We start from the raw sequence: 14,503 nt of genomic DNA, 5'->3' as shown, positions 1-14,503 counted from the left end.
ATGAACTGGGACCATCTGGGGGAAAAAATCTGGTGGTATAATTTTAGTTCAGGTGAGCAGTCATCACAGTTTTGTTCATTACAATACAGAATAGCTAACAGTTTTTATTCCTAGGAATTCAACAGTACCTTTATATTAAAAGTCAAACCCAGGTCATTAGGAGTACTATTGAATTCTAAGCAGAGGAGTCCTGATACAGAAGTATGCCACTGAAACATAAATTCACTAAAATTTACATTTCTCTCCACTTGCATTCACTCAAAGTGGATTTGATAGAAGTTTTTTCCACCTCTGGAGCCTTAGGAGAATGAAATTGATGTGTTTCTAATCCTAAGTGTCTAAGGTCTGTTACCTCTTGTGCCTCAGAGTGAATCCAGGCTAATAGATTGAGGACCTTAACAGAATGCATAAGACATTTTCCCTGGGCTTGCTTAAAAATGTGTTAATTCATGTAATAATTTCCAAAGATTCAACACACCTTAGAGGGAAATAGATAATTTTTAATAGAGATGGATACTGGCAGATTTGAGTTGGTTTGGGGGGAGGATTAACCTGTGCTCCACAATGTGAAAATTGGTGTGCTCATTTAATGAAATATTTAATTGGTGATTACAGAAAAAAAGAATGCTGTTGCCTTAGCTGGAAGAGTCCAGTAAAGTACAGTGATCTTTTGAGTCGACAGTGGTCTTCTCTGCTGGTGATTGCTATTGTGTCCAGAGTTTTTCTCAAATTGCAAGGGCGACAGATGAGTCAGAAAAAACAGATTAGTGGACTTTTTGCTTACATGAAAGAAAGATTTAGAGTGTCCCAGATATATCTAACTATATGTGGATATTTTGATACCTAGAGGTAAAAGAAAAAAAATGCAAAAAATGTTAGGGATAGTTTTTCTTTTCTCCTTCACCTCTCTTCAAGTCACTTTCTATTCTGTCAACATCCAAGTGTCAGTTCTGATTTATTCTGCACTGAAACAACAGGTATCTGAAAATAGCTTTCCTCATCTCCACAGTTGCCTTTGCCTGACCCATAAAAAGCCCAATTTTTTTTTTTTTTTTGCTTTAGGCAATTAGTTATGAATGCTTTTTGTGTTTTACCCTAAAAAATGAAGTGAGCCAAAGAGTAGTATTATAAAAACTTGTCTTTGTGTACTGCGGGGCAAACAGTACATACTCATTATAGAAAAACAAGGAAATAATCAGTTGAATTTAAATTGAAATTGATAGAAGGAAATACATTTTGATATAGTGCATGTTTAGCCTGCAGAACAAAATGCCACAAGACATCAGTGAGAGCATGAGTTTTGGGCTGCTTAGAGAAAGAGCAAGCTGTTAGTGAATAAACAGACTGGAAGGCATTCATTCCCTCCCTTTGTACTGGCCACTTTCAGACAGGGTGTTGTTCTTGATGGTCTACCCTACTACAGTAATTCCTGTTTCTGCTTATTTGGCTACAGTTTTACACAGCTTTTGTAACTGTTCACTGTCTGATAAGTTATCTCTTTCTCCACCATTTTTGGAATAAACTAACTTTCTCATTGTTCTGCATATGCTTTCAGGAATCCTACCTCTTACACTGCTTTTTAGACAGACACCTCCATCAGAGGTACAGAAATAATTTCTAATATTGGATTCCTTTTGTAGTGCAGTCTTCTGAGTGTTGAAGCTGTTCTTCCTCACTTGTCTTATAGCAATGGGCTATAATGATCTGTAAAGCCATTTTTCACTAATTGGATCATCATGGAACTGACCAAACATTGCATTTAGGACAGTGTAGGAGATAGGACTGCAAGAAAACCTATAGCACTAGGACATTTTTTACTGATCACAATGGAATCTCTCTATTCAGAAACATGACCGGATAATTAGATTTATTCTCCTCCATATTTTTCAGATGCTGTTAGTGTACAATGATACACAAGATCCAAAGATTTAGGATTAATTGATTTAGGGGTTTTAAACACATATATTTTAAATACAGATTTATTCTGGATCAGTGGTATTATAGCTCTTAAGATGAGGAGTGTTTCATTCTTCTATGCATAAGGCCTAGCAATATTGGCCTTTATTCTGTGATAGCAGACAACAACTAAATAATAATGTTGCACAAAGTAACAGTAGCTGCCATTCAGTCTCACTGGCAGGGTGATAAAATATGATGCATATTCTGATGTACTGTGAAAAGTTCAGTGTAATTTTGCTGGGCCTTATTCACAATTCCATATTTAGTATGAGTTTTGGTAAAGTCCTGTGTGACTTTTAATATGGTGTGACATACTTGCCATGTGATTCAGCGCTCTATTGGCAGTGTTGCACTATAAGAATTAATTTAAAACAGAACCAAAATGCTGCCAAAAAGTTTTTTGAAATGGTAAGGTAGGCTTTTTTACATCTTCCAGGTATTGCGAAGCATTCTATATATATGATGCCCAAAATAAGAGAAATTGTTCTTTAGCAAGGTGAAGCAATTTCAGCATAAGCTAAAAAAGTCATGTATCTAATGTAAAAAATTACATCAGAAATGTTAAAATTATGCAATAACTCTATTCCAGTTGAGACCAGTCTATTTAAGAAGTAATGTGTAATATTCCTTTTTTGCTTGGTGATAGTTTATTTATATAATATCTCAGCTTCTGGCAATCTGGAGTCCAGGGCTTTCCAGATGTGTTTATATAATATTGCACTCATTGATGCATAGTATCCATTTTCTTCTAAATTGCGGTCAAAAGTTCTTGTCATAGATCCTTTCATGAAGAAAGTTACTCTAAATCACATTTCTGTTGCTGGACACCTGGCTGTCTTATATCAAAAGTACTTGGGCTTCTGGGCTGAGTCTTACTGTCCTTGAATATTTTGATAGTCTATCTCCATTTCTATATAGACACAGTTTCAGTTAACTTAATCTTTCTGCCAAACTCATGGACGGTTTTTATCACTTTTTTACCCCTTCTGTTTTTATATTTACTGAGTTTAGTAGAGGTTTATTTTCGCAAAGGACAAAAAATATCTGATTTGCTCTGAGCCCTCTCTCCTCACCAGTATGAGAAGGGAGAAACCATCTGCATGTCAGCCAGTGCACATCAGCACTTGGTGCTCAAAGAGTACTGAGTAAAATTAAAAACATTATTACTTTACTTCTATTCACATGCTTCTATTTTCTGAGCTGACACCTTTGAGATTTTTGATGCTGTATTTCCATCTTTTATTGTAGGGACAAAAGCTTAAGTAAAATGCCTCCCATTTGTGAAATAAGGGTACTTCCCAGCTATCTTTGCATCCAAAGATTAGTTTATGATATAACTTTGTGTTTTGTAGATTAGATTTTTTAGGTACTGAATACTTCCCACTTAAAATGTTAAGATCAGCTGACTTTTTAATAGCAACATCTGTTGAATAAGTTGGCAGAAATATATATTGAATAAATGTAAAAGTCAAATATTATTTGCTTTAAAAGTTGAATTATTTAATAATACAGAACTGGCTTGTCTTGTAAAATATTAGCATGATTCACTGGAGTTTTGTACTCTGTAGCTTAATAAAATATTTAAAGTGCTGCTTATGTGAAGATGTAGCAAATGCATGTTATGTGATCAATTTTGAAGGGAAGATAGACTATTGCAGATGCTATAAGCTCCCTATGAGATGAGATATAGTGTAATTTCCTGTAAGTCAGTGCCTGGTCAAGTAGTGCAAACAGTTTAGGCTTTAGAAATTAGCTATTTGAGCTCCATAGTTTGAAAAGGCAAGGTAGATAGATATATAGATAATTTAAATCATTTGTGGATGGATTATATTTCAAGAGCATAAGAATTTCTGCATTATCTGGAAGCAGCCTGGATTTGTTGTCAGATGCCATATCCTTCCAAGAGTCTCATAGGAACAGTTTGGCATGGCTCAGTGAGGCAGACAAGATGTGCAAGTCTGATAGCATTACACTTTAAATACTTATCACTCGGAGTTAATGTAGCAGGAGAGTCTCTGACAACTTTGTTAATAACTCCACTCATTAGAAATAGAGATATCCAAACAAATTTTCTTAACCCACATGAAGATGCCAAACTGACTTTTCTGTCATTATTTTCCCCTCAGCGTTCAGCCAGACCGTGCAACCACTCTGGCATTGTATTCATGGGATTTAAAGTAAAGGAGAATAGCTTAAAGTGAGGAGCTGTGCTGTATGCTGCTAAGACAGCACATTCCTGAATTCCCACAGCACGCTCCTGGAGTAACTGGCTGATCATGCCATGGACATGTGCACTCTTCAGGGGTAGAAAGTGGCTGAATGGCCTGGTCCAGAGGGTGGTGAACGCAGTTCCATCCATCTGGTGGCCAGTCACAAGTGGTGTTCCCAATGGCTCAGTATTGGCAGCAGTCCTCTTTAATTTCCCAGTATCACAGAGGAAGCTGTGTTGGAAGGGACCCACCAAGATCATCAAGTTCAATTCCCAGCCCTGCACAGGACCATCCCCAAGAGTCACACCATGTGCCCAAAAATGTTGTCCAAACACTTGCTGGACTCTCTCAGGTTTGGTGCTGTGACCTCTTCCCTGGGGAGCCTGTTCCTGTGTCCAACCACCTTCTAGGTGAAGAACCTTCTTCTAATATCCAACCTGAACCTCTCCTGACACAGCTTTAGGCCGTTCCCTTGGCTCCTGTCACTGATCACCACAGAGATCAGTGTCTGCCCCTCCACTTCACAAGGAAATTGGAGACTGCAATGAGGTCTCCCCTCAGTCTCCCCTTTTCCAGACTGAACAGACCAAGTGACCTCAGCTGCTCCTCATATGGCTTCCCCTCAAAGCCCTTCACCATCCTCATGGCCCTTCTTTGGACACTCTTTAATAACTTTTTAACCTTCTTATATCGCGGTGCCCAAAACTGCACACAGTATTCAAGGTGAGGCCCCAGCAGTGCAGAGCAGAGCAGGGTAATCACCTCCCTTGCCCAGCTGATGATGCTTTGTCTGTTATCAACAATCTTTATCAATGATTTATTAATGGAGAGATTAAGTGCTCCCTCAGCAAGTTCAGACACACCAGGCTGGATGGGACTGTTGATCTGCTGGAGTGTGGAAGGTTCCACAGAATGATCTGGACAAGCTGGATTGATGGAGCAAGGCCTGCTGTAAAAGGTTAAATAAGGCCAAGTGCTGGGTCCTGCACTTGGGTCACAAAAACCTCCTGCAGTGCTACCAGCTGGGGGAAGAGTGGCTGGAAAGCTGTCTTGCAGAAAAACCCTGGAAGTGCTGGTTGACTGCCAGCTGAACACGATCCAGCAGTGTGCCCAGGTGGCCAAGAAGGCCAGGTAGCTTCCTGGCCTGTCTCAAAAACAGCGTGGCAGCAAGATCAGGAGAGGCTCTTCCCTCTGTACTTGGCACAAGTGGGGCCACACCTCAAGTGCTTTGTGCAGTTCTGGGCCCCTGGTTCAGGAAGGACATGGAGGTGCTGGAGCAGGTCCAGAGAAGGGCAGGGAAGCTGGGGAAGGGTCTGGAGCACCAGCCTTATGAGGAGTGGCTGAGGGAGCAGGGGTTGTTTAGCCTGGAGAAAAGCAGGCTTGTGGGGGGTGGGGTTTACCACTCTCTATAACCACCTGGAAGGAGATTGTAGCCAGGTGGGGGTTGTTTTCTTCTCACAAGCCATAGGACAAGAAGAAATGGCTTCAAGTTGCACTAGGGGAGGTTTAGATTGGATATTAGGAAAAGCTTCTTCTTTGAAAGGGTTGTCACACGTCAGAACAATCTGCCCAGGGAAGTGGTTGAGTCATAATCCCTGCAGGTATTTAAAAAATGTGTTGATGTGGCATTTGGGGACATGGTTTAGAGGTGGACTTGGCAGTGCTGAGTTAACAGTTGGACTCAATGATCTTAAGGGTCAATTCCAGCCTACATTTTTCTAAGATTCACATATAAAAGTTACAATTTTCTTTCATTACCTTGATGCCTGAGGTGGACTGTCAGAGTTATGACAGTTCACACCATCGCTGTCATCTCTGGAGTTTATCTATAGGATTAACTCCTCAAAGGCTTTGAGAATATGGATTACAGTCTCTAGAAGTCTGTGGTCTACCAGAGCCAGCATCAATTCTCACTTTCTCAGAGAAAATAAAAAAGGAAAATATCAGTGGCAGACTGTTTTATTATGCTATTTTCTTAAAACTTAAAGTATATTAGAGTGCTCATCAAGTGCTCATATAATGCCAGTTCCCATTTTTAGTCTGTTGACCGTTACAACTGAAGAAGGAGAGTGTGAAAATTGCAGGGTGGTCAGGCAGCTTCTTATTTTTAACAGGAAGCTCATATATAGGAGTATTGTTATATCTATTGTATGGCTTTTCTTCTGTCCCCCAAAACAATGCACATTGCACATGGAATGGGAAACAGCTGCCTTTGCATTTGTTGGGGTTTTTTTGGGATCTGTTTGTGAAATATACCTGGACATAGCATTTACCATATGTAGCCAGAAAGGAAAGAACAATAAAGGTCAAGTGGATAAGACACTTATCAGGACTTGATGAATTTACATGATTCTCTGAATCTGTACAATCCAAGTAATGCTGTTGTAAATATTTTTACATAGGGCTAGTTATTATTTTGGTCTTTGCTACGTTGAAAAATGTCACAGGTTTTAATGAAGTACCTTCTTAGACAGGATTTAAACAACCAGAACTTTGTCTTTTGAGATTGCTGATTATACTCTGAGCTCAGAAGCTAAAAAAAATTGGGGCATGGCTGTTGTACAGATCTAGTGCATAAGCTTCTGTTGCTGCCATCAAGTTGAATATTATTCAGAATGAAGTAACTTATGTAAAATATTTCATGGAATCATGTTTGTAATGCAAATATTTTCAAGTAGAGGGCCTATGCCAAGATGTTGTAATTAATCCGTTAACCTCCCATAGCAAAATCATCTGTAAACAACAAATCTTGTTTATTAACTGCTGGTATTTTTCTCAGGCTGCATTGGGGCAAACTAATTTCTACTGTCTCTAATAGTGTAAATTTTTCCATTACTATGCAAGAATCCGAGCATGTGTCCCAGAGAATCAAAGTCCCATCAGCTAAGAAGCAGCTCAGTGCCACGTGGTTTAACTAGAAGGGCTTTTCCCCTGCGCAGCTGGCTCAGTTAGTGCTGGGTCCTCTGAGCAGTGCTGTATAAGTGACAGGCAGGAGGCAAATACAGCATGCACTTACCTTCAGGAGGACCTGGGCATCAGCAATTCATGGGTGTCTCTTAGCTATGACAAAACCCAAACCCCTTTCTGGTTCTGTTTAGCTGTGTGTTAGTAAGTTCAAAGTCTCCACAGAATGCTTTCTTACAATTTTTACGTATAATGTATTCATTTTGCTGGGTTTAATTAGGTAAGGGCATGCCATATGCTACAGGGTTGCCAACATAACAACTTGGTGGGAAACCTCTGGTGCAAAGACCTTTCTTTGAATGAGGTTTTGTTGTTCATAGAGTTGTGCATGAGCATCTGGAGAAAAACTCCAGGTAGAATGTGCCATGTTTAGAGACTCTTTCAAAGTAATTTTGATTGCATGAACTGGATTCTACCATATAGAAGGTCAGGGAGTAATATTTCCTTTGGAAATTTTAATTGAAAAAATAAACTGGTAACTCACAGAGTGCTTAACTTTGACTTTGCTTTTCACATCTGTTGCTGGGTTTTGGTCTTCTTGAACACTTAGTAGATATATTTCTTTAGACTGTTTCTGCTAGGCTGTAACTACCTCCTTGTATCCATAATCAGATTTTTTTATGGTAGGAATATGTGCAAGTAGATGTGAACTAGTGAGCTGAATACTTAGGACAGACCCCCAAAAAAATTTTAACTGACTATTTTTCAAGAAGTTGCCAGAAATTTGTAACTCAGAGATTGCTGTTTTCTTTTTACTTAACGTAGGAAAGCTGTGATAAGTAATGTGGACTGCAGTCACATTGCTCATTATTGACTTTTTAATGGAGTTCCCTGTAGTCTGTTGCAGAAGCCAACACAAATAAACAGCAGCAGAAAGCCTGTCCCTACTTGTCGGATAAACTATGAGAGACTTCCTCCCTGCTACACTGTATTTTGGGTAGTTCTGTTTCCTGTCTGGATGCCAGTGTATTATTAATGTGTGGGGGGCTTTGGTCTTCACTTAAAGGGAAAGTGTCTTTTTACATGTAAGTGTCATGACAAGTTATTGCTTCTATGACCCTTTGTAGACTGGAAGTTGTTAGCTATTTGAAAAATGGGCGACATCAAACAAAAGAGTTATGATTGCCTGTGCTCCAGCTTGATATACTTTTATACTTTACCATATGCTCTTTCTTTCACAGGCATTTCCTATTCAAAACAGGAACAGGGACCACACCGCTGTTCAGCACTGCCACGCCAGGGTACACAATGGCATCAGGCTCTGTTTATTCCCCTCCTACTCGGCCACTACCTAGGAACACCCTGTCCAGAAGTGCTTTTAAATTCAAGAAGTCTTCGAAGTACTGTAGCTGGAAATGTACTGCACTCTGTGCTGTAGGGGTCTCAGTGCTGCTGGCAATACTGCTGTCCTACTTCATAGGTGAGTCCCATTTTTTATAATTGTCACTATGAACAGTGGTGTCTGATGGATTGTACATGGACTGTCACATACTAACCTTTAACTAGCCAAGTCTTTGGTAACACTAAAAGCCACAAGGACTTAATGAAAAGTCGCAATTGTTTTGAGAAATTAGAAAATTTGAATATTTTGCAAGCATCCTGTAGCTTGATGGTCAGTGAATTAACTTCAAAGAATTACTTGAACTACAATTAAATTATGTGGGGTCAAGTACTTATAAAAGTATGTGTAAAATATAGGCTGTAAAAATTCCATGATATGAATATAACTTTCAGCATATCTTTGGAACTCTTTTCCTCTCATTTTGATGAAATATTGCTAATACAATCTTTAGGAATGCTAACTATCACCTATTTCATCATTACATTCATGTATGTTTGTGTATAGAGCTGGAGCAAAAGTCTAATACAGATATTTGATTGTGAAATAGGGAAAATAATTGTCCAAAAGGCAACATACAGTGAAGATTTAGACTTCTTCCTCTCTTGTGGGTTGTTTATTTTTAATTAATGTCACTTTTCACTATTTGTTTGTTAAAATCTGTTTTCCAAATTTTATTTTAGAAGATTTCCTTCATTTCTTCATCTCCTTAATTATTTTCATAAATGTTCACTATAAATAGTATGGAATTTGAGTTTTACTCAGTTAGTGGGAGCAATGGTTGGCTATGAGAAAATGTCCTTGACTTTAATAACGGAACAGAACAGGATCATTTTGCACTCATAACTTCCTTTGCATAGTTGTCCAGATTACAGATTTTTAATCTCTTGAGACCATAAATGGTCTTCAAAGACTTTCTTTTAACTGACTTGTTAATTAGAAGTTTAGGTCATCACAGTTACGGAAATATATTGATCTGGTTTTTGTTACTTGTTGGACACAAGTTTAGCATCTTGAGGAGTGGAGGAGAGAAAACAGAAAGAAGAGAGTCAATCTCTCTTTCCTTCCCTCTTTTTAAAATCAGTGGTAATTTATAATAGAGCCTAGAAGGCCTTAAGATCCTTAAATCTTCATGTCGTTGTTCAAACAACCTTGTTGCATTTCAATGCAAGACAGAGCATAAGCTCCATAGAGCCTTTGAAGTAGTTCTTACTGAGTTGAATCTCCTGTGAACAATGCAAGAAACTGGGTTGCTGAGTAGCTGGAGAAATTCCCCTCTGACCCAGCAAAGCTGAGCCCCTGAGCACCCTTTCCACCTCAGCTGCCAGCCCCAAAGAGCAAAGGATGTACATGCAAATGTAGGGCTTGCCACTGCTCTTCAGCTTCCTTCAGTCATTGGATTTGTGGCTGTTTTGTGTGAATGTGCAAGAAGTTTAAAGGTGTGGTTTAGAGTTAAGTTTTGACACAGAATCTTTTTTTAAGTAGGATTGAAATAATCCCACTTATAAAACACATTAATTGTGCTCAGTCTCTGTAATATTGCCTCATAAATCATCAGAAGTAAACATCTGCTGCTAAATAAATGCATAAATATGCAAGAAAGAATTCAGCATGAAGTATCACTGTGAGGAGCCGGGAAAAACAGCCATACATATAGTAAAACACTGGAGACTGATTGTGAGCTGAGCTCTACACTTTGCCAGCCCCAAAGAGCCAGATTACTTATGAATCTGAGGGGCATGGGAAGACAGCTCTACGGGATTATTTCTCCCACAGGCGCACTAAGAAATACAAGCATGTCTAATGCACCTCTATTCCTGTGTTCGGGAAAGAGGACGGAGCTTTCCAGTGAGCAAAGGCTGAAAGCTCCACACATCATTTATTCACATACCCTGTAAAGAAAAGATAGCTGTACAACATTTCATTTTGTGGGCGCACGCCAGCTCACATCCTAGCTGAAATAATGCTCAACAGCCTTCCTCTGCCCACAGTCAATAAGGAGCTCAATGCCTACTGGTGATATTACACATATTTCAGCTAACTCAGCAATCTGAATGTAAAATTCAGCACTCAGAGATGCTCTCTGGAGAACTTTGTGTCCATAAAATGACGAATGGATTGCACTCATTCATATATGTGGTTTTCCCGTCTCTGCAGATGTAATGTCAGAAATATTCCCCGTTTAATAGGCCAGCCAAGTATAAATGAGTAGAAATCATTAATATAAGATGGAAGCACTCCTTCATCTTAGTTGACTGTTTCATAGAATGGTTTGGGTTGGAACAGATATTTAAGCTCATTTTGTTTCAAACCCCCTGCCATGGACAGGGACATGTTGTGCTAGATCAGGTTGCTCAAAGCACCATCCAGCCTGACCTTGAATACATCCAGGGATGGGGCATCCACAGCTTCTCTGGGCAACCTGTTGCATTGTCTGACCACCTCACAGCAAAGAATTTATTCTTAATATCTAATCTAAACCTGTCCTATTTCAGTGAAAGCCATTCCCCTTTCTCCTGTCTTTGTGAGAAGTCCCTTTCAGGTCCCCTTTGGGTAATAGAAGGCTGCTGTAAGGTCTCCCCAGAGCCTTCTCTTCTTCAGGCTGCACCACCCTCCTTCCTTTTAGGAGTCTATGAAACATGTCTTCAGAGGAGACATGTTTCATAACATAGGTGTGAAAGGGAAATGACTGAGTAGGAAATTGGCTGTAATATTAAGAGAAGAGAGAGATTGCAGTGTTGTGTGACCCCTAGCACCCTGTGATTGCCTCCAATATAGTGTTCTGGCATCTGCTGAAGTTTACAGCAGCTGAAGTGGCATGTCACATTTGTATAGCCCGTTTGAGACATGTCTTGTACTTCACAGAGATATGTTGCCACAAGTTTGAAAATGCTACCACCTTGTAGTATTTGCATGAAAGAATGAATTCAATATGAAGTATCACTGTCGAGCTGGGAAATCACCTGTTTTGCAGCATGATTGCAGCAGAATATGCCGGTACACGTTGATAAGGTGTGGCTGATGTCTGTGGTGTGCCTGTGGCAGCTGCAGACAGAAGGACTAATAGACCACTCTTGCCGTGAGTGGTGGTGTAACCCAGCCCTTCTCAGAAGTGCAGAGATGAATGTGTCATGCCCAGGCTTATTTTAGTTACAGTGAGTATGGGGTAGAGAAAGTGACTTGAGATCTTGCTGCCTCTGCTCAGGCAACATAAGGCAGAAGAGACAGTTTGCTAGACTTCATGTCTGCCTTTGCAGAGCTGCTCAGTCAATTACTGCTCCGTCAATTAGCCCAGCCAGAGGAAGGAGCTGCATCAAGAGTCTGGTATGTCTTGCACTTCTTCCATCACTCTGACAGGAAAGACTCCTACGTTTACAAAGTCTGCAAAGATGAGGTGAGAGCAGAGAGTGTCAGCGTGGGTAGAGACCAGAGCAGACACTACACTCTAAAGCCACTTAATGCAGTCTTGGGGATCACAAGGAATTGAAAATGTTATTTCAGTCTAAAGGAAAGTCTTCCCATGAATTCTTGCATTTCTAGCCCACGTGGTCTCTCTCAACCATTCTGCAGTGTACAAGATACTTAAACTTTCTATTCCTGTCAATTAGACCTGCTAAGAGAAAATAGGAGGGAGTTGTGGAAAATGTGGGTCCTTTGCTTTGAGGCTTTATCTACTGTTAAATGGTTGAGAAAGAAATAAAGGAACAAAAACACGCAAGTGCTGAACCAAAAGATAGTGTATTAACATATAGAAGACAGGAATTAGAAATAGCTCTAGTTTAAAGTCAGGAATTCAAGGAAAAGCTCCCAGAAATAATGGATTACAAAATGGGGAGTAAAGAGTTTAAACTGCCTTATTTTGGGATCAAGTTTACACTAGAATTTCTTTAAGCTGCTCATTTGCTTAACTTCTGTCTGTAATCAGATTTGCAACCAAGGAAAAAAGCGACCTTTTTTTTCCAACATGAAGATTTTAGATTCTTCTTCCCCTGTTTGGAGGACTGACTGGGAAGAGCAGTATTAAATATAAGCCATTAAAGAGTAAGAAGAATGAAATGGCATTTGTTTGACCTCTTTCTATATAGACATTAACAGCTTTAACCAGCTTGGTACAGAGTGTCCATGTGAAACCAGAAAGAGTTCAGTTTTACTATGTGGAGACAACACAGGACTTTGTTTCCTTTGTCTCCCCATGGCTTACGACCTCTTTCAGCATCCATCACTTGCAGTGAATGAATGAATAAAAGGAAAGTTCTGAAGAGCACCTCCTAGGTCAAAAATAAGCACCAGGTCAAAATTTCATATGTAACCACCATCCTTCAATTCCACGTTTTGGGATTTTCCCTCTCCGCTTAGGTTTTACTAAGTGAAGGAGCTTAGTTGTTCTTGGATGTGATTTTTCCTAACAGAAAAATCCACTGTGTAATTATAGGGAACTAACCAGTCAGAAGTTGTTTCCAATATGTTGTTGCATGTCACAGACTCTGACCAGCTGTATTAACAAACTATTTGTACTGTACTAATTATTTCTGCTGGAGTGTGGATTCAGCAATTAATGGATGAAATTAATGAGAATTTGGGAACCGCAGAACCCCTCTTTCTTCCCCAAGAGTCACTCTAGCAATTGATTCTTCGTTACCAATGGCACTGTCTTGACATTTTGTAAATCAATATAAGAAATTACTGCCATTTTCACTGTACATGGAAATGAAGAGGGGAGCAATTCAGTTCCTCAGTCAGTGCTGGAACTGCACAATGCCAGATTCAGTCAACTAAGCATGAAGAGCTGTACACTGAAAAATTGCAGGCATCTGTCATGAGTTTTGTCTTATGTCTGCTAAGTAAGTTTCCATGAACATAGAATATCATTTGAATGCACAGTAGGATGTGAGCTACTTAGTCAGGCCTTTCCTGTCCTGACTGCTTCACGGCAGCCTGTCATACTTTGAAGTCATTGAGCACTTCACTCTTTGTGTAACTTGGGGTTGATCATTTTGTTAGCCTTATATCAGCTATCAGTGGTCAGAACAAGAATATACACCAGTCAGCTATTCATTGTGATAAAGCAAGTATTTACATGTTGGTGATTACAGAAGGGTGTCTCTTCTGTTGGAAGAAAAGAAAACCAAAAACAAACAAAAAGTAACTTCATTTCACTTAAAAGGCCAAATAATTATTTTTGTCACTATTGCCTTCATCACTTGACCACTTTCTTTATCTATCAGTATTTTTTTCCTACTTAAGCAAATTCAGTTTGGACAGAAAAGAAAGCCAATATTTAGACTTAACAGATGAAATATCTTATGGGAAAACATGTATTTTACTTGGTACTTCATTCTATGGGAAACAGTAGAAAAACCTGGGTTCTGCTACAACACAGATAACCATAAGATCATGATGAAAGCTTCAAATGAAATGTGAATGGAAAAAATACCAGACTAGAAAGCCATGTTTGATAATTACAGATAATTAGTATTTTCTGCACTGTATAAAAATAGCTACATTGTGCTTGGTTTGCAATTATTATAATAAGCACTCGTGCTTTTTGTCTATCTAAAAATGTTACTGTTTTATCATCATCCCAAATATTAAAAATAAGCTGAACATTATGTGCCAGTATATTTCAAATAATGGACAGCTGTCTTCAGAGTCATCTCAAAAACTTCATGAGAATAAGAACAGAGCAGCTCAAGAGGTTTTTAGGTAGAAAGAGAAGGAAGTGTCCAGGAAAAATTGCAATCAAGTTTCCTTATTAGAGGAGACCGACGCATTAGAAGGATGCAAAGTGTAAAAAAGATAGTGTGTGACTATCTGAGGTGAGTTTTAAGTAATTGTTAAAAATCATTTAATTGTCTGTTTCTGTAGACTAGGGCTAACATCCTCTGTCCTCAGTGCTATTTCTGAGTTTGTTGTCAGTGGTTCCCCATTATTAGTCAGGATTTAGTATGACAGCTGCTGGCACTCACAGATCTTCCCAGATTGTGGGGGACCAGCTGCCCTTTCTGTTGGATTCAGCGGCAGAAGTCATAGT

General features: G+C 39.3%; 1 protein-coding gene across 1 annotated transcript in view; it reads left to right on the top strand.

The window, feature by feature from the left end:
- Positions 1 to 14,503, top strand: part of TENM3 (teneurin transmembrane protein 3) — a 312,368-nt gene that overhangs the window by 189,460 nt on the left and 108,405 nt on the right. Inside the window, exon 5 of the mRNA XM_059469963.1 lies at positions 8,315 to 8,553. Coding sequence (XP_059325946.1) covers positions 8,315 to 8,553 — 239 coding nt within the window. The remainder of the gene's footprint in view (positions 1 to 8,314; positions 8,554 to 14,503) is intronic.

The sequence above is a fragment of the Ammospiza nelsoni genome, chromosome 4, assembly GCF_027579445.1.
Source record: "Ammospiza nelsoni isolate bAmmNel1 chromosome 4, bAmmNel1.pri, whole genome shotgun sequence".
Lineage (NCBI taxonomy): Eukaryota > Metazoa > Chordata > Aves > Passeriformes > Passerellidae > Ammospiza > Ammospiza nelsoni.
This window is presented reverse-complemented; position numbering and strand designations above follow the sequence as displayed.